This window comes from Aphidius gifuensis, linkage group LG4, assembly GCF_014905175.1.
Source record: "Aphidius gifuensis isolate YNYX2018 linkage group LG4, ASM1490517v1, whole genome shotgun sequence".
Classification (NCBI taxonomy): domain Eukaryota; kingdom Metazoa; phylum Arthropoda; class Insecta; order Hymenoptera; family Braconidae; genus Aphidius; species Aphidius gifuensis.
In genome coordinates, this window is record NC_057791.1 from 19,970,130 (window position 1) to 19,989,871 (window position 19,742).

A 19,742-nucleotide genomic window follows, 5' to 3' on the forward strand; every position below is an offset into this window, starting at 1 on the left:
ATAAATTATTATATTTTAAATAATTAAATAATAATTACATTATCAGTGATATAATTAAAAATTTACATCAATTATATTTAGATAATTGTCATCGACAAATTATATAACAAAATTATTTCTCTATGTAAAATATTATATGTTGAACATATGCAGAGAATGACAAATAAATAAATCAATTTAAACTAATTATGATAACTCAAAAATTTTATTATGATATTTAAATATTGACATTGAAGTTTAAATAAATTATCGTGGCATTAAATAATCATCATTTAAAAAAAGTAAAAAATAATGAGGAAAAGAGATAGAGATTTTTATATAAATGTATGTATGATGAGGCTTGAATCGCGTGTCGATTACTCGTGGTATACGTGATAGCTCCGAGCGTTGATATTAATGGTGAATCACGGTGCTGTGTTGTACGTCTCACTGTATCATCAATAATGAAAATACTGAAAAATGCTGTAATGTATGAAAAGCATTTGACGTTTATCTTGTTAATTCATTTGCACATTATTTTTCTTTTTTTTTTATTTTACATTTTTTATTTACAAAAAGCAAATGTTTTGTTGTTTTTTTGTTGCTTTTTTTTTCAATAATTAATGTTAATTGAACACATGTTTTATATTATTATTTTATTAAATTTTATTATTATTAAATTTTAACGATACTATAAATTATAATATTTAAATAACATTAAAACGTTTATTTACATTAGTTGGTTAAATTATTATCACAAAAGATTAACAAATATTGTTGGTGAATATATTTTTGTATTTAATATTTTGTGGTATTTTAATAAACGGATATGACAATTTAATTATTATAAATTTATATATAACAATGTTAAATGACTTAATAGCTTTATCATAATAATATTTATTCGGAAGCATTAATTTGATATGGCATCATTAGATATATTCCTATGGGAAAATGCTTAAAATAATAAACTCATTACTCTGTATTTACCTGTTTATTTATATAAATATTGGTAATTTTTTTTTCCCCACTGATTAGTTGATATAACTATAATACACAATCAGAAAAAATAGTAGATAATAAAGGCATGTTATAGAAGTGTATTATAAACTCTATATATAGTTATCATGTATCTAACATTTATAAAATTATATAGAGAGATAGAATAAAAAAAAATAAAATAAAAACCGTTACATCTTGATAAATAGAATAAAAAAATAAAATAGAAAAATTATGGAGGTTAAAAATACAATGTGTCGTTTTATGATTCGATGGCAAAAAAAAGAAAAAAAAAAAAAATTATCTAACACTGAAATAACCATTGATCGCATGTCATAAATTGTCATAAATAAAAAAAAAAAAAAATGTAAAACCACGTGAGAAAGCTTCAAATGAGAATAGAGAAAATTATTTTCAAAGTGTTGTCAATTGTTGGCATTTAAATGAAAATGACACAATGTCAATGTGTCTTTCTTCCTTTTATTCTACATCTATTTTAAGTGATATTGATATAAACATATTGAATATGAAAATATATGTGATTTATTAGCATATATATTTCAATCAGTATCTATAAAAAAATATAAAAAGACAATATAATGAGTGACACGATGTTGAGTGCAATATTGAATATGAATGTTATAACAAATTTACACCTAAATGCAATTCACAAGTCACTCTACTTATCACTTGTTTGAAGTACTTTGATAAATTGTATTGATAGTCTCGAGTGTTTCAGTACACTGTTTGTTGTTTTGATGAGATAATAATATTTCAAAATAATTATTATAAACAGTGATATTTTGAGTGATCATTAATATTTAAATTTACCAAGTATGACATTAAATTTTTAAATGAAAATATATATAAAATAAAAGAGACAGTGATTACAAATTAAAATTAAAAGTCAGTGGAATTTTAATAATGCATTTAGAGCCTGTCAATTCAACTGCAAATTCCTAAAGTAACGAGCTATCTTTTTTTATTTTATTTTTTCGAGAATTTCATCGAAACAAATGTAGATATTTTCTACATGTTTCGATGCAATTTACATATACTTGTGGCATTTTAAAAAACTAACGAAGAAGCCAAGTTGTAAAAAATAAAAGTTTCATTTTTGAACAAGCTTTTTTATATATATATATTTTATTTTAAATTTCTGTGTGTGCTTGCATATAGTCAAGAATCGATATCCGTAACACGCCTTCTAGCTTTTTCGTCACGCTACATCCCGAAGCTTCAACATGAACCAGCACTAACCCATCATTTCTCTTAATCATTGCAAAAAAAAAAAAAAAAGAAGAATAAAATTCTCGTATCAAATTTAACAGAAATAATAATGAAAAAAAAAAAAAAAAAACTTGAAATTCCAATTGGCCACAAATGAGATATAATATTTTTGTTTAAATTGCTTCATTTTGTTGGCAATCAATTTATCATATTATCATATAATGACAGAGAATTAGTTGGCCTTGGTAGTATCATTTTGAGAGAAAAAAAAAATGGAATTTTATATATATTTACCCTACTTCCGACATATGCTTGGTATATACCCCAGAATCGTTATACATTTGTTCCAGTAAATAATCCCACGGCTCCTTAACGAGAAAACAAAACCATACGGGCTTTTTAGCTATTGCACAGTGTATACACATTCACAAATGTCCTTCGTATTATAAGACAACATATAAGTCGCAAAAAATAATTGGCTTCTTGGTGCCTCCAATGTCATTGATTCGTGCACCTGCTCTCTCTTGCATTTCTCTGCGCATCAACTTCTACCTCCGGCTGGTATTTTTATTCTGTTTCTCGTTAGGCATCACCACAGTCGGTATAAGAATTTGCCGGCATCGATAGAAGCCATTTTAAGCCAACAATATACAATTTTTTTTTTTAATTTTATTTTCTTCAATAATCATTTTTTTTTTTTTGTTTTTTTTCTCTCTTCACTTTATATATTTACCTTGAGTATATACCATAAATCAAATAAATAATGATGTTAATAAAAACTAACAAAAATAAATAAATAAGTTAACAAAACTTTTATGCAATATCGTAGGATTTATACTTGTTTTATTTATTGAGACTAAATGTCATGTCAAGATGTTGTTTGTTTATATTTATGAATCGTTGAAATTGAAAATCAAAATGAGAGAAAGTATATATTGAAATTGACAGTTTTTATAATGATTTAAAAAATAAAATAAATATTATAAATTAATATTGATACTGTTTGATGAATTTAATAAATAAATTTATTTTTTCATCACACAAAAAAATTTACTACATCCTCCAAAAGACAGCTACCATGAAAACAACCAGGCGTTCCTCAGTAAATTTAACATTTGATTGCTTTCGATCATGTTAACATGAAAAATAAAATGAAGTCATTACTGATAATGTATTGATTGGTATACATTAATTCTCGAAGTTTCGAAAAAAAATCATGTAACAATAGAGTTAACAAGTAGTTGATGAAATTGTTGGTCCATCATAAAAAAAATAAAAGAAAAAAACTGAGTCACTTGCTTCCTGGTTATATGGCTCATATTTGAACCCTTCCACACATTGACCTGGTGAGGTCTGCTAGGTCGACGGCCGACTCTGTGTACATGCATATATATATGTTTAGTATGTGTGTGTGTGTGTGTGTCGTAGGATCGATAATAGTGGCTTTGCGCCGAGTTGAAAGCAAGAGAGATGCTACCTGTACAGCCATAACTGAAACAGAGAAATTTAGCTAGATAACAGACTAACAAAGATAAATACAGGCTTGACATAAACTAAAACGTAAGCATTACAACTTTGTGTGTATTTATATGTATGTGTCATGGTTTCATTTACTCACTTTTTATATTTAATATGACACTAGATATATAATCAGGTGAATTCATATCGGACAAGAATCAAAAAAATTCGTGTTGTATTTTATTTTTAAATTTATCAGAAAATTAATATATACATGTACACTTAATGAATAAATGAGATATATACTGTATTTTTCTTTATTGAATTTAATATATTTATATAGGTTTTTATTTGTTGAATGACAATTTTATTTGTAAACACATTGGGTAGTTAAATCTCAATAGAATAATGAGGGTTAACATGACCTGTATTGAGTAGAAACTTCTTAGAAACGTGATCGAGAAAGCAAGTAATGCACAAGTATATATAATATAACTATAGCAACCAAGTGACAATGCTCCCTCATGGTAACCCGATAATGCACTTTGAGTGCTACGGTGTGAGACAAGCTTCATCCAATACCCAAACAACAATTTCATTGTGTTGTATTGTTAAAACAGAACAACTCAACCACTTGAATTGACATGTTATTTAATATATAATATATAATTTTTTTTTTTTTTCATCTTTTAATAATAATATAAATACATCAATCATAATAAATAAATAACCAAATTATTATTTTATTATAATTTTCATAGATCATAAGATAAAAATAAATCTAACAAATTTTAAATATAAAATTTTTTTAATTTCATGTTTTGGTTAAATTTTTATATATATATTTAACAGAGTTTTCATCAGCAAACTGACTGGGGTAATTCAATTAGAAAATCACAAAGCTTTGTTGAAAAAAAAAAAAACCGCGAGGTTATTAAAAATAGGGGACAATTGGGAATAGATGTGCGGATAAGAGTATAAACAATGGTAGAACAGTGCAAGCTTACGAGACTGTGCTTAATAGATATAATGTTAAAAATATAGATAAAAGAAAAAAATAAAATAATTATATAACGAATATCAATAATTTATTTAACATAATTGTGAATATCTCTATAAAAAGTTTGTATGCAAACAAATTGACATTATTCTTTTGATAATGTTAAAAATTTTTGACTTTTTTGCTGATCAATAAATGTCCATTAATGGTATATACCTGTCTGATTGCAAGCCTAATTATAATGCATTCAGTTTAAGTGATGTATATGTATATTTATGTCCTTTTTGAAAAGTGAGGAGGAAAACAAGACCGCATCCTTTTGCACCCTCAATTGATGATGCATGTTTATCGGTACTGGTAAATCAGAAACAATCGATTGTGTTTCTAAATTAACATGATGCATTGAATCTTGTTGGCAAAATTTTGTCCTTGGCATGCACTTGATGCTATTAAATTATTTATTATTCAAACGATTTATACATCTTCATTAATATTTACATTTAATTTAATTATTTATTCATTAAATTCAGTATCGGTATAGAAAATTTTTTTTTAGCCAACTTCATTGTGAGTTAGTTTCTTTGGTTTTTCATTTATTTTTTTATTTTTTCGTCATTATAAACTAATACACACAGTATTCATTAATTCTGATTATATTTATTTTGTCTCTTTTGACTGTCAGTTGAATAACAATTGCTTTATAAATAGTGTGTCCTTGAAAAAAATAAAAGTCGCTGGCGGTTTTTTATCAAAAGTTTTACTGAAAATACCGTAACGTAATTTTTGGACATCATCAATTTATTTCACGCTGTTGATGGTTAGAATAAAAAAAAAATTTATAAAAAAACTGGTTTTTTAACCTGACTTTACCACCTTGATGCATCTCTGTCGGTTGAATGACAAGTTGATCGCCACTCTTTTTTTTTTTTTTTATTCTTCGTATTCTTCTTTTCTTGATACAATCCAATTTCTTGCCACATGGGATTAAGTTAAAGAAAAAAAAACCATTTTTTGTTTTTTTTTTATATAAAAAGAACAATTGTTACGCTTGTTCTTTTGTGTTTTATTGGTTGAAACATTATTTTTATTTTTTAATTCTTGAAATTAAAAAAAATAAATATAAAAATCCATCGAGTTAGTAAGAAACATGCGTACGATAGGTCTTGTTAAATAAAAATAAATGAAAAAGGAGGCTTGTGTGTGTGTCTGAATAAGTAAAAATAAACGGATGGTCACGACCAAAAGCCAACTGTTTCTCATACCGGAAGTTTCACATTTTGTACGTATTTGTCCAAGTGTTGTGGCTCTTTAGATTGTTTTGCCACCTTTCTAAAAGCATCACTAAATATTATAAACTTACATTTACTTCCCTCTTTTGTTGATAATTCTTTTACATGTACACGATAATTTATATGCATGTGAATGCTTCTATTGATCAAATTTCTCAAGGAAATGGAAGAAAAAAAAAAAAAAGAAAAAATAATAAAACATATATATTTATACTAATTTTAAAGCCATACTTATATTGTCAGCTTTGAGATATATTTATTCTATTTTTTTTTTTTCTCTTTGTTGAGCAATCATGATCCAGCTTGAAGCAGTCGTGAGCTGTTGATACTTTTAGTTGTTAGTTTTTGCCATTATCAGCACAAGATTATCTAGTATTACATGGTGTGCTCTTGAAACTTTGTTATCCCATCGTACTCATAATTAAAAGTTTATATCGATTTTGCAAGTTAACTGATGAGAGCAATATACCCGTTTGCTGTTATACCAATGTATATATGTATATAAGTGACTGCAGATACTTTTACATTGTCATCGCACTTATACTTTGACAGGCCCAATACCTTTTTATCACACAGTAAGTCTGGCATACTTAACACAACGGGCATCCATAATAAGTAAACTTTGATGCTTCGATTCCCCTTAGAATCCTTTGATGAACTTTACCAAGATTGAACCTCGGAAATGTCGATTAACGGCAAGCCTTTCTTCCAATTTCTCTGGTGCTTCTTGATGTCGTTCCAAAGGACCCTATCAAGATTATTAATTTCACTTTTTTTACCACCCTGTATTTTATTTTAACTAATTTAAAGTTATGTTTTTTTTTTTTTTTTTTTTATAAATAATAATTTAAATTTATTTTATAGAATTATTTTTTATATTTATGTGTATTTGTGAATTGTATTGATATTGCATCTATACAAATGTAGATTTTTATGAATATCGATTCAGTTGTACATTGATTGCTTGCATTGTTTTTCAGCGAAGGGACGGCTTTATCCAGCCTACAGCCTAAGCGGCAGCGAGGGCGAGGATAATTCACTTGGTCCGCGTGGTGGTCGTGTCGGTTATTCACAAAATAATCACCAAACTGGCCAGTCACAACAACACAATCACTACAACACAAGTCAACATAAACAACGTGGTAGCAGCTTTCAACAACAGCAACATCCATTATATCACGTTGCAAATAGTGGAGCTGGTCTCAGTGATACACCGACTTCTGGTAACGCCTCAGACGAAACATTGACAGATTGTGAATTGACACATCTTGCAAGAGAGTGGAACGGTAAGTCATTCATTTTATTATACAATACAATTTTTTCAAATTTTTAGTCTATATAAAATTACGACCTATTGATAAATCCAATAATCAATTATCTGATGAAAATTATTAAAAAGAAAAAAATTAAATTCATTGAAATTGCCATCAATAATATATAAATTTTGTGAGAAATGAATTTCGTGTCTCTGCATTACTCAAATATGATGAACGAGACACGAGGCCATGCGTATATACAGTTGGGTACACATAACGTCAGAGATGCAGGGGGGGTTAACCAACTTGCAAGCTTGTCAAGAATGACATATCACCCAAAAGGTCGTGATGGTGCAATGTTAGTGGTATAGCTTTGGCTTTGGTCTCTATATTTGACTGTATGCTTACAAGTTACAACCTTCTGCTTCTATATTTCAATATCTCTTGCAAACTAGTCTAACCAACACCTGGATGACTCAAGAACTTTTGATATATATATTTATATATGAAATTTCATTAATTTTCATTTTGATTTGCGCGTAAATTTCCACTTTCCTTCGTCGCTTGAAACATCATTATTATCAAGCTCAAATGGTTTTTCAAAAGTATTTGTCGACTAATGGGAGATCTACGTCAGCACAAACAATGAAAATCCCTGAGTAATCCTTATTGAATATTCCTAGCTTTATTCGGGCTTTAATAAAATACAAAATACAATTGTTATATTTCAAACAAAGAGAGATGCTCTTGTTGTACAGCAATTCGTTATGATAAAAATACAAAAAAAAAATCTGAGATGATGCATATGATGAATTGACTTTTATGTAGCCAAACACAGTGATTCTCTAGACACTTTGTTGTCTTGGTTAAAAATATATTCTACTTTGTCTCACTCATCCGGAGTGACTTCCGAATTAATGAATATACAGACGATGATAAACAAAAACACGAGAGTGTACTTGCGAGATGTTGCTATTAATGTTTTTTTTATTTTGTTTTTTTTTTTTATGAGAAAGCTGGGGAGAGGGATAATGTCATCGATCATCATGACTTATTCTTCGTTGAAAAAAAAATATATATATACAGAAGCTCCCCCAGATAAGTAAAGACAGGGTTGATTCAATCCTGTTTAGTTTGAGAGAATAGTACCCCGGGCATAACCGCGCAATTACCTTACTGTAAATTAGCATGACAGTACAACATCATACTTGTCATTCAAGCTGGCACATTAGATGATTGAGATAGCCAACAAAACATACAGATTACATAATACTGATATTTATTTAGCTTTATAAAAACATATCTTCAATCATTGTTATACGTTTTTTTTTTATTTGCAAACTGTCATTGTAACATGATATTTAAAATCGTATACTATGGTGAATATCATTTTAGCTATATAGCCAAATTGAAAAGAATAAAAACAGGAGGCATCTAAATGTATTACATCCACAATATTCTTTTGTTCATTGACTCGAAAAAAAATATCATTCCAGAGTATGATAATAAAAAGATAAATCAATTGCTATCGTGACAACATAATTTTTTTTTTTTTATTCTCTTAATTTTTATCTGCGAGACTGATATATTCCTGTTCCTTGTTATTTTACAATTTAATAATACTAATTATATGGAGTTGAGAGTAGGTGGTTTGTGCTTCTATTTGCTGTACAAATTTAAAAAAAAAATTACTGATGCATTCCCTCGGAAGAATTTTAATAAACCCAAAATCATTGAGAACAGTCAAATTTCCAAAAGACCGATGACACTATTCGCCTTTATAATAGGACTATTGTCATTTAAATTTTATTCAAGTTATTTTTTTTCATTCTCAATTGCAAGTCCTAATGAGACAAAAAATATTCCAAGTATTCATTAACTCTACGTTTTGGTCATGCGTCGACGAAGAGTTATGTATCGAGCTATACGAAATACCATGTCGACGATGTAATCTATGTCGTTTGAGAATTCCACACAAATCGTAAATTCACATATAAGGTTTATTTGAAAATGAAACACAAATTGTTTTCTTCTTGTGCCATCTCCATTTTATTCAATATAAATGTATTTTTTGATATTTTTATTTTTTAAATCACTAAAATTCACAGTTATATTTTATGTTGATATTAAAAATACATGTATATATTTATTAACTATGCATACATTTACAATTACTATATATATCAAGCTCCTTTTATACAACACTCAACTGTGGCAACAACTTGAGTACATTTCTGATGGTAAATATCATGTTTGTTGAATATATCCGATGAATTTGCAAGTACAGAACATGGCACATCTTGCTTGTTGAATACTCACATGTAAGCAGCTTAAGTTGCTTCTATCCTAGAGCCTCATGAATGCTAAAGTTTCCATTGAGCAACACATTTTATATGTCTATTTTATCAATAGACATTTCAGTATTTACATCTAGATACAAAAATATATACATCATTATAAATCATTCATATTATTTTATTTAATTATTGTTTTTTCATTTCTTCATCTCCATTTTTAAATCATTAAAATATATCCATAATGGTTTGAAAGTATTTTACCGGATAGCGGATGTTCCTTTGTCTTTAGATACTTGATCGTTTTTCTCTTGTCAACTATAGTAATTGATATCCGTTTTTTTATTTTTTTATTTTTTTATATCTATGGATATTTTCAAGCGGATCAGCTGACTTCATCATCAATTTTGTTAGATGAAAGGCGAAAGATATATATAAAAAAGGATTTTTTTTCCATAGTAAAGAACCGATCTCGTTAGGTATATTTCAGTTCAAAGAGAAAAAAAAAAAACATTGAATTACACGTCAAAGTTTCGATTGCGAGGGTTGAAAATTGAGACACACTAACACATCCACACGTATAGGGTAGTTACTAGGTTAACAAAAAGGACAATGATAGTAGAGGTTCAAGTCTTTTTTATTTTCTCGATTTTTTATCGTTTGAAAAACGTGAATTTTTCTGAGTTAAAAAAAAAAAAGTCAGTGTATAAATATATTATTGTACATACGCAGGGTCAGAGAGTATAGAAAAAAAACAGCAGCAGCAAGTAAACATTCAGTTGATATTCCTAGTAGTCGATCAACGATGAAAAGAAGTAGGATGTAACCTTCGTTTTTTCTTATATAAAAAAAATAAAAAAATTCATCGTATACAGCAACAAGAATTGGTAGATGGTAGGTAAATAAAAATCAATACAGTATACGATTTTGCGTCCCAATGGCAATCTTGTCCCAGTTGTCTTCGTCTTTTTATTCTTCTTCATCGTCTTATTTATTTATTTTATTTTTATTTTTTTTTCTTGCCTTTACTATCACCTACTTGAACTGGGTGTATGCACGTTCTACCATAGTAACATAGTATTCACCATCTTTCTCAATCATGTATCTAGACAGTTTCGTTTCTCGCGCCCAATTTGCGACCCATCATCGCTACCGAAGAAGCAATTTCTAACTTAAATGAAACTCCCTCTTGCTGTTCGCGTATATATACAACGATCGACAAGTGAAGCTTCATCCTTTCTTCTTGGTGCTTTTTCTCAACAGCAGTCTGCCGCATGTATATATATATATAAAATCTTGGTGTTATATATATTATTTTAGAATCACGAGGGTATACAGTCAGTAGAGATCCAGTTGGAGGGTTTGACACAGCGCACAATTCTTGATAACCTAGAATTGCTTTTTTTTGTTATTTTTATTTAATATTATTATTTTTTTTTCTTTGTAAAGTGTTAAGTATCCTTCAACAATTCTTGCTGGCATCTTTCCATCATCCTTCATTTACTCTTTTACTGGTCTTATCATTGAAATACCCCGAGTCAATTTATTTCATTAAGTGTTACTCTGGACAAGACGTACCAATAATAAAAATGATAAATAACGAGTTTTTAAACGATCCAAATAGACTCAAAAGTAATGATGAGTTTTGGTAGTTTATTTATATTAAAAAGTTTGATAATCGGAGATTTTATATTTTTCATGAGAAATTTGGCAATTAATAATTGATTTAGTAAAATAATTTAATCATAGCATAAATTGTTTGAAGGAAACAAATTAATTGAGTAATTCGGAATATCATACAATAGTTAGTGACCACATTTTTGATTGTGGTTCAAGAATTGACATTGAGAAAATTCTTTAATCCAAGTTCATGGCAAAGGTGCTGCTTGAAATTTGTATAAACTTATTGTGGTTGTACATTGTTTCTTCATGATGGTCATTTAGGTGTTTAGAAATTTTCACAAGATTGTCCAATTTAATTATTTGATATCACTCGAATATCATTTGAGAACTCCAGTTAAATTATACAACCAGAAATTCACTGAGCTTAAAAATTTAATAAATCGATTGTTGTTTTTTTTTTTTTCGATTTTTAAATCATTTCTATTTAATTTTATAATTTTTTTCTTTGTTAAAAATTTGATAATATTTTTATGAAATAACTCGTAATGTATCTTGGGAGTTTCATGAGTATAAAAAGTTGTTTGAATGTTCGTGTCAGTAATTACAGGTTGTTGGTCACACAAGTGCGTGATGTGAGAAATTCACAAGACATATTACAAGATATAAATTGTGTAAGATTTTTCAGATGGTCGTGTGTTCAATGTTCATTCAACTTCCTGACTTAGATGCATTGTTTAAGAGCTTTTTTTTTAGGGTCGGTCAAGTGAAAATTTCTTACTCGTATAATTTTCTACTCGGAATACTTATTTATTCATTTATTTAATTTATTTATTTGATTTTTTTTTAACCAACATTTTGTTTTTTTTTTTTGCTTTTATTTTTTACGATATAATTTAACTTATTAGGATAAAACAAGATAGTTTATTTTCAGTAGAGACTTTTAATATATCTAAGATGGCATGAGAAAGTCATGCCTGAGTAGCCAGTGCCTCTAGTTTTGCCACTAGGGTTATTTCAGTCTTAGCCTCCTGGGAGTTTACCTTATGTCTGATTTTAAGGCTCTTCATCCTTCTACCAAAAAAATATAATGTTTTTTTTATTTTTTATTCAACTAGAATTCCTCTTGGAAGGTTAAACCCAACGGCCTTCTCAGATCTTCCTCTCTCGCGCTTATATATATATTTTTTTTCTTTTTTCGTTTCATCTTGCAAGCCTTTTTCCTACTACTTGCTTACGAATTACCCTCTCATTTACATTCTTTTGTCATTCAACGGCGAATGAAAATTTTTCTCCAGCTTTTCGTTTATTACGTATATATATATCTACACTTTTGTAGCTCACGCGAGAAAACGAATTTTGCCACTTCATTTCTTTCGACTTTTAGACATCCATAAATGTGGTTTGAAAAGAAAAAAAAAAAAAAAAAAATTGTTTCAAAGAGCGATAAACTTGAAGGAAATATTTTATGACTATTAAAATATATTTTATAATTTTTAATGATATTTGAAGCAAGATAAAAAAAAAAAAATTATAAAATAATTTTAAACATTATGGAAATTTGAAAAAAAAAAACAATAATAAAATAAAATGACCACACAATCTTTTTATAAATAAGTGGCGAAAAATGCTTTTTTTTCTTTTATTTGCCAATAGACCGTTTATACTTTTTGAGGCCTTCTTTATACAATGCGTCATCAGACCAAAGTTCATTTTATGAATTATTCAAATAGTGGATGATGCCCTTTTCCTCTGTGAAAGAGTGTCTCTGTAAGAAAAGTAGTGTGACTTGGTGAATGAGGTAGAAATAAAGGACCAAAAGAGAGCTTATTAGCATCCAGCCAAATTACTTTCTTGCAATAATGTCGTTCTTTTATCTCTTGCCACGAGACCATTCACATTCTTTTTTTTTTATTTGTTCTGTTATCGTCTTTTTCATCCCTCTAGAGTGTTGAAAATATTATCATTTCACCCTCCACAGTATCCTGAATTTTTATTTCAACTATGGTCGTCATCTTGAATTTTTTCGTAATATAAACGTTCAATCGTTTCAATTGTAAGTCAGGTAAAGTTTCTTTTGACCTAAAAAAAAAAAAAGACATTGGTATTATTTTTTTTTCTTCCTGACATTGTGCTGGAAATGAAATAACTCGTTTGTTCTCGGCCAAGAGACAAAGCCATAAGAGAAAAAATGAGTAAGTAGGCAAAAAAAAAAAAAAAAAAAAATAGAATAAAAAATGTAGACCCTGCCAAAGCGAGTCACTAGACAAATATCGAAAGAAAGCGGACGGAATGCAATTCGTTAGTTTTGGCTCTGGTAAAGATAGACCATCCAGTGAATTGTTCGATAGGATGAGAGAAAATGAAACGAAAACGTACTTTAGATAAGAAATAAAATGAAAAATATATAAAATAAAAAACAGGGGGTGGTTTGTAGTAGTCCTTCGCGGTCAGGAAACAATTTCAATCGCTTTTTTCTTCGTTGCTTTGAAGTTTTATAAGGATACGTACGCATTCCAAGCTCGTACGCGAATTTCTACGAGACTTTAAAGGGACTTGGTACATTGCTGTTGGCAATTTGTTTGTGAAAAGTGCTGCAACACACATACTCACTCATACGTATCTTCTCTTTTACTCTTTTTCTTCAATGTATGAACGTTTCTCATGCTCCATTCCTCTTATCCACCCCCATGAACGTAAATGTCCACTCGTGCGTACATGCAAGATCGTTCATGCGATTTCAAAACCAGTCTGATGATGATAGTTTTTTTTTTTTTTTCATCTTTTTATGTATTGTGTATGTTTATTTAAAAACATTTTATTTTATTTTTTTTAATTTTCAAGTCGTTGATATATTTGAGATAGTTTATATATTATTTAAAAATAAAAAATAATACGAATTATAGAAATAAAAATTAAGGAAATTAATTGATTCGAGAAAATATTTAATTATTTTTTTTTGAACACATTTATTAGAAAATAAAATCAAGAAGAAAAGTATTTCCAAGAGAGAAATGATCTTTACTTTCCTTCAAGTAACCGTAGATTTTTTTTTTTTTTTTCCTACTTTGCAAACAATATGTTCAATAAACCCATATCTATTCAAAATATGAACAAAATGTTTGAATAATATTCATTGCATTCAGCATACAATCTAAATTCCAATAAAATATAAAATTTTATTTTATTATTTATTTTTATTATCATATTTATTCTGTATGAATAAAAATAAAAAAAATAATAATAATGAAATAGTAAAATATAAAAAAAAATAAATGAAAATAAAAAGAAATTATTTTTGACGCTGTCATATTGTCAGTATATATGTGAATGGGGTTGAGGACAGTGTGAGAAAAAAAAAAAAAAAGAAAAAGTCCATGGCCACTGCATCCAACAGCAGCCGGTACTTTTCGTGTTTGAATAAATGGAAAATACATCGGGTGGATCAAGCAATTCTCAATATCATTTATTTGCAAGCGAAAAAACGAGGGCTTTATTGCAAATTCAAAATAGAATTGGGCTCGTTCCCTTTTTTTTTTCTTCTTTTTTTTTAACTTTTTCGTATGCTTGTGGTGGATTTTGAAAATTCCAAGCACGTAGACTCTCGTCGAATGCAGCAGTAGTATATACATGTATCTAAAAAATAAATAAAAATAAAAGAAAAAAAATAGTATAGAGCAAGAAGAGATCGGCGTCGTGCGACTGGAAAACTCGTTCGACCGAAGGAAATACGAACTGTGGAAGTCTGTTGAAAGGCGAAAAAAGATACAGGGAGGTTTAAAAAATAAATAAAATAAATAAAATTGATATCAATGCTACTGATTATGTGACTTTTTACTGACTACTATTCTACCCAATAAAATAATCATGAAAGCGTGAAAATAAAAAATTTAGATGATAAAAAAAAAAAAAAAGAAACATTGTGAATACTCTTCGTGAATTTTATACAGAATTTTTTTAGACTTAATACGCGTTTATTACATGAACCTGCCGGAAATGCCAATTTACATATTGCTCTACATGGTGTACGATAGTAAAGTTGTAAAAATAAAAAGTAGAGGGTCGGTTGCTTTAAATCTAAAAAAAAAAAATTAAATTATCTCTCCGAAAAAAAAAGAAAAACCACGCATAATAAAATATCTGTTTTTTTTTTCTATTCAATTTATTTGATTGATTTATTTAAAAAAAAAAAAATAATTCTCATACAAGTACTGTTTGTTATTTTTTTTAAGAAATAATATTTACAAGAGACATAAAATCATTGAGCAAGTTTTTATTAAAAAAAAACATGATTTATATTATAAAAGATGATGAATTTTTTTGTTTTTCTTTTCATTCATTATATAAATATTAGTCTCTTAGACATCTCTTAGACATACGAGCAATCATTAAATATTGACATGTAGACAATAACCGTGTACTCGCAATTGTAAATGCCAGATAGAAAAAAATATATATTAAAAAAGGGAAGATTGTACATGAGCGTTGAGCAAGTAAAATTAAACTTGATAGTTTTTTCTTGTTCGTGTAACTTGGATACTTTCTCATTGTCCTTTACAATGTTCTCTACTACTCATAAACTTGGTGGCTTTATTGTTTTTCCTTACTTTGGGTCGTTGAGTAATTTAAAAAAATTTTTTAAAAATAAATAAATAAACTGGGATCCTTGCCAACAGGTTCTCAGGAACGCAGAAGAGACACGTACAAAACCGGTATAATCGATTTCATTGTCGCTATGTACTATAATAAGAATTTTTTTTATTATAAAAATTATAAAAACTTAAAAAATATAATAAAAAAAAAAAAAAAGTTGATAAAAGAAAAATATAATTGAATCAAGAGCATTAAAAAAATTAATTTTTTTATTTCTTTATTTTATATAAAAAAAATAAAATGAAAAAATTAATTCTGTCAATTAATTCGAAATATCAGAAATATATTTATTATTTTCATTTATTTTCAATTTTATATAATATTTATATTCTTGAAAAAAATTTATATTTAATGCATTTTATATTTACATTATTGATTTAATTATTTTTATTTCATATCAAATATAAAATAAAACAACAAATAAATCATTATTGAATGTTTTGAGTAATAAAAAAAGATTTATTTACACAAAATAAAATATTATTTATTTTGATTAATTTAAAATCATGTTTATAATTTTAAATAAATATTATTTATTGGACATAAATTGAATAGTGTTTGTGTAAATAACAAACTTGTAAAATATTTATTTTATTAAATTAATATTAAACATTTTTTTTTTTTTATCAATGATGAGTCATTGATGGAGTATCAGAAACAGAGGAATTTAAAACCAAGAGTAAAAGAGAAACAAAATATAAAATATAAAAACAAAAGTATCAATAAGTTTTGGGTGTGATATTAATGCAAAACTGGTTTTTTCTTAACTGGCATGATCATTGTATACAACCCTCTTTATTTGGAATTGTTACCCGCTGGGCACACGTTGGCTCGTTACATTAATTTGGTGTGCCTCTGATAGTAATATTTCATTCTTGATCCAAGTCGTAAGCATCTAAGCTGCTTATTAGCTATAAGCAATGGCCTGTCTTGCATTAATTTAACATTCACCTTGGCTTTTAATCTTCACAGATGAGTATAACCTTTATTTTATTTATTCATTTTTTTAACACAATGTTATATCAAACTAAATATATATATTATATTTTTTTAAAAATATAAATTCATATAAATATCTCTCTTTTTAAATTTCATTAAATTCATTAAATAATCAATCGTTAAAATTATACAATCAATTAATCATCGTAATGGATAATTAACATTTAATCAGATAATAAATAAAAAAAATAAAAAGCTTTATTATTTGTTTGAATATAGTTGCAATTTAGGTAATATATCTCAATATTGTAGTTAAGGTTTAATGTAAACTGAATCGATTAGTCTAGATAAATTAGAGTACATGGGTGGGCCCTCCTGCTGTTGTTGAACAAACTCCAATCGGCCCACCCACACAAGACAACATATATATATTGTTGTAGGTCTATGTTAACTTTGAATCACAAACTCGGACACTATTTATTTCAATGAAATCGAAACGTGATTTCCTTGTATCACTAGATTAAGTTTCCAGGTAATAATAATAATGATTCTTACTTTGAGTCAAATCACACAACACATTACAAACACAATAATTCCTCTAGCAACAAATGCAAAAACAAAAAAAATTATACCAACAAATAAAATAGATGTATACATTTATGTATAATGAATATAATTTTTTTTCATCTATACGCAATCTGAAGTTAACATAGATTCAAGTATTTTTATTGCTCGTTGAAACATTGTGCTTGTTATTATTATTTTTTTTAAAATATTATTTACATGGATTTTATGTTCCATTTACATCTATGGATCTCGTTTATCAATAACTGAACATTGTAACATTGTAACATCTAAAATGCGCATATATACTCGTATCGATGAATTTGGATAAATTAGCAAACTTGGGTGGTCTTTTTTGTTTAACAAATCATTATCATTAAATACACTTAATTTTTAATATACCACGAATGCAAATAGCTTTTTAATATTTAGGTATATTTAACTATGATTAAGTTTTGCATAAGTTATAAATATTTAACAATTAAATAATACATTTTATAAATTGTTTATTAAAGAATATTATTGTATTTTTACATAAAGAAAAAACAACTAATGAAATCATAAATTATTTTATCAAAGAGGAATATGCATTTATCGAGACATCGTTAATTAAAATTTTAGGCTTCATATATATATTTGACGATCCTAGATAATTAAACTTCAAATAGCATCCTATTAGAACGATACAGAGTAAAGGGTGAGAGGGTGAATAGAATGCAACTAACCGACGAGGAAGCAACCCTACAATTATGAAACATAGTTTATCTCGAAGCCACTTTGACAGATATTATTTACTTGATAATTTAAAAAAAAGAAATATTTTTATACAGCCAAAATTTTAACATTATAAATAATATATCTATTATAAATTTTGTTTATTATTATTTTTTTTTTGTTGTATTTTATATGGCCATTACTTTGGTTATCTTGATCTTCCACTTAACACGTTGCATCTTTTTTTTGAGCTTATTTCGGATAAATAAACTGACTATATAAAATAATGAAAATTTATAGTATACCAGTACACTTTAGTCTTGTCTTCAACGATTCTTTATAACCAAAGTCATGGAGACTTCTTGTAATGTTTACAAAATAAGGTGACTTTAAGAGAGGTGATAGTCTAGGTAACTGGAGTTTTGTGGAGAAAATTGCAGTCAAGATATAAAGAGAGAGAGAGAGAGAGAAAGCTAAAACATGGGCACGCAATTTGTAGAGCTTTCAGAAGCTTTACATGAGATTCTTGAAAAGCATGGTATATAATGCACGGTGACAATTACTGGGAGTGACATCGTTGTCTTACAAATGCTTTCGTTTATACCGACACCTTCGTTGATGGTCGATGGCTTGTTCTTAACTATATATATACTATTTACACTTTTATCTTTTTTTTTTGTTTCTGTCAACTAATTAGTCATTTGTATTTTTTCATTATATTATAATTTATAACTAGACAATAACTTTAAGTATTATATTTTTTTTATTTATATTCATTTTTATCTCGCTTGATTTTAATGTTATTTTTTTGAGTATGTATATATATCAAATTAAGTGCATTTTTAAGTAAATTTTTAATAGCTTGTTATTATAAATTAATCTTGATGCAATTACCCTGAGTTTTTTTTTATTTTTTTTTTTTTTTCGTTGATGCTTGCTGAGGCATAACAAATCAAGCGTGTGAAATATCGGAATTATGGTGTAGGCGTAACTCGATTTGCACCTTAATTAAAGGTCGCGTTATGTATATTCTGTAAAATCAAGAGCTATATTTATATTGACTTTTTTTTTAACTTAATTTCGTCTCTGTTGCTTTGACCCTGTTTAGCCAAGTTTAAAATTTTTGAAATTTTAAAAAACTTTTATCAATAAAACTAAATTAATTTTTCATTGGTTTGTTATTTTATTTTAAAAAAGTTTTTGAATTAATAAAAATGAAAATATTAGCTTGCCAATATGTCCAACTTATTTGTAAAAAATAAATGAAATGTGTGCTACATTGATGATAAAAAAAATTTAATTCAAAGTTGTTTAATCTTGATTAAAAAAAAAGAAAAAAAAAATTCATTGAGTCTCAAAGCGGCCAAATAATCTTGACGATTCGGTGCAATACCTCAGAGATTGTGAAACCTCAGGGTCACGTTGTCTTCACTGGCTTTAAAGTTGAAAGTCGATGTATAGTCACTTGGATAGCCAAATCGATTTCCTCTGGGACGTATACACCGACATGAAAAGCGAAAAAGAATATTAAAAGCCAAAGTATGTCGAAAAGAAAAAATAAACCCCTGGTTGTAGAAAAATAAATAAATTATATTTTTCAAATATTACCAATTCGTTGGCACGTGGTTGATAAAAGCAATGCACAAAAAAAAATTTTAAATCTTTCTACAGCAACAGTACAATAAATTTTCTTTAAAATATTCCAGCATTTTTTTATAAATTATATAAAACGTAATTTATTAATTTT

At 27.4% G+C, this 19,742-nt stretch overlaps 1 protein-coding gene across 5 annotated transcripts in view; it reads left to right on the forward strand.

Moving 5' to 3' along the window:
* Nucleotides 1-19,742, forward strand: part of LOC122855527 (teneurin-m) — a 306,365-nt gene that overhangs the window by 149,252 nt on the left and 137,371 nt on the right. For all 5 annotated transcript variants that reach the window (XM_044156957.1, XM_044156960.1, XM_044156959.1 and 2 more), the window contains one exon: nucleotides 6,936-7,241. In XM_044156957.1, the coding sequence (XP_044012892.1) occupies nucleotides 6,936-7,241 (306 nt within the window). The remainder of the gene's footprint in view (nucleotides 1-6,935; nucleotides 7,242-19,742) is intronic.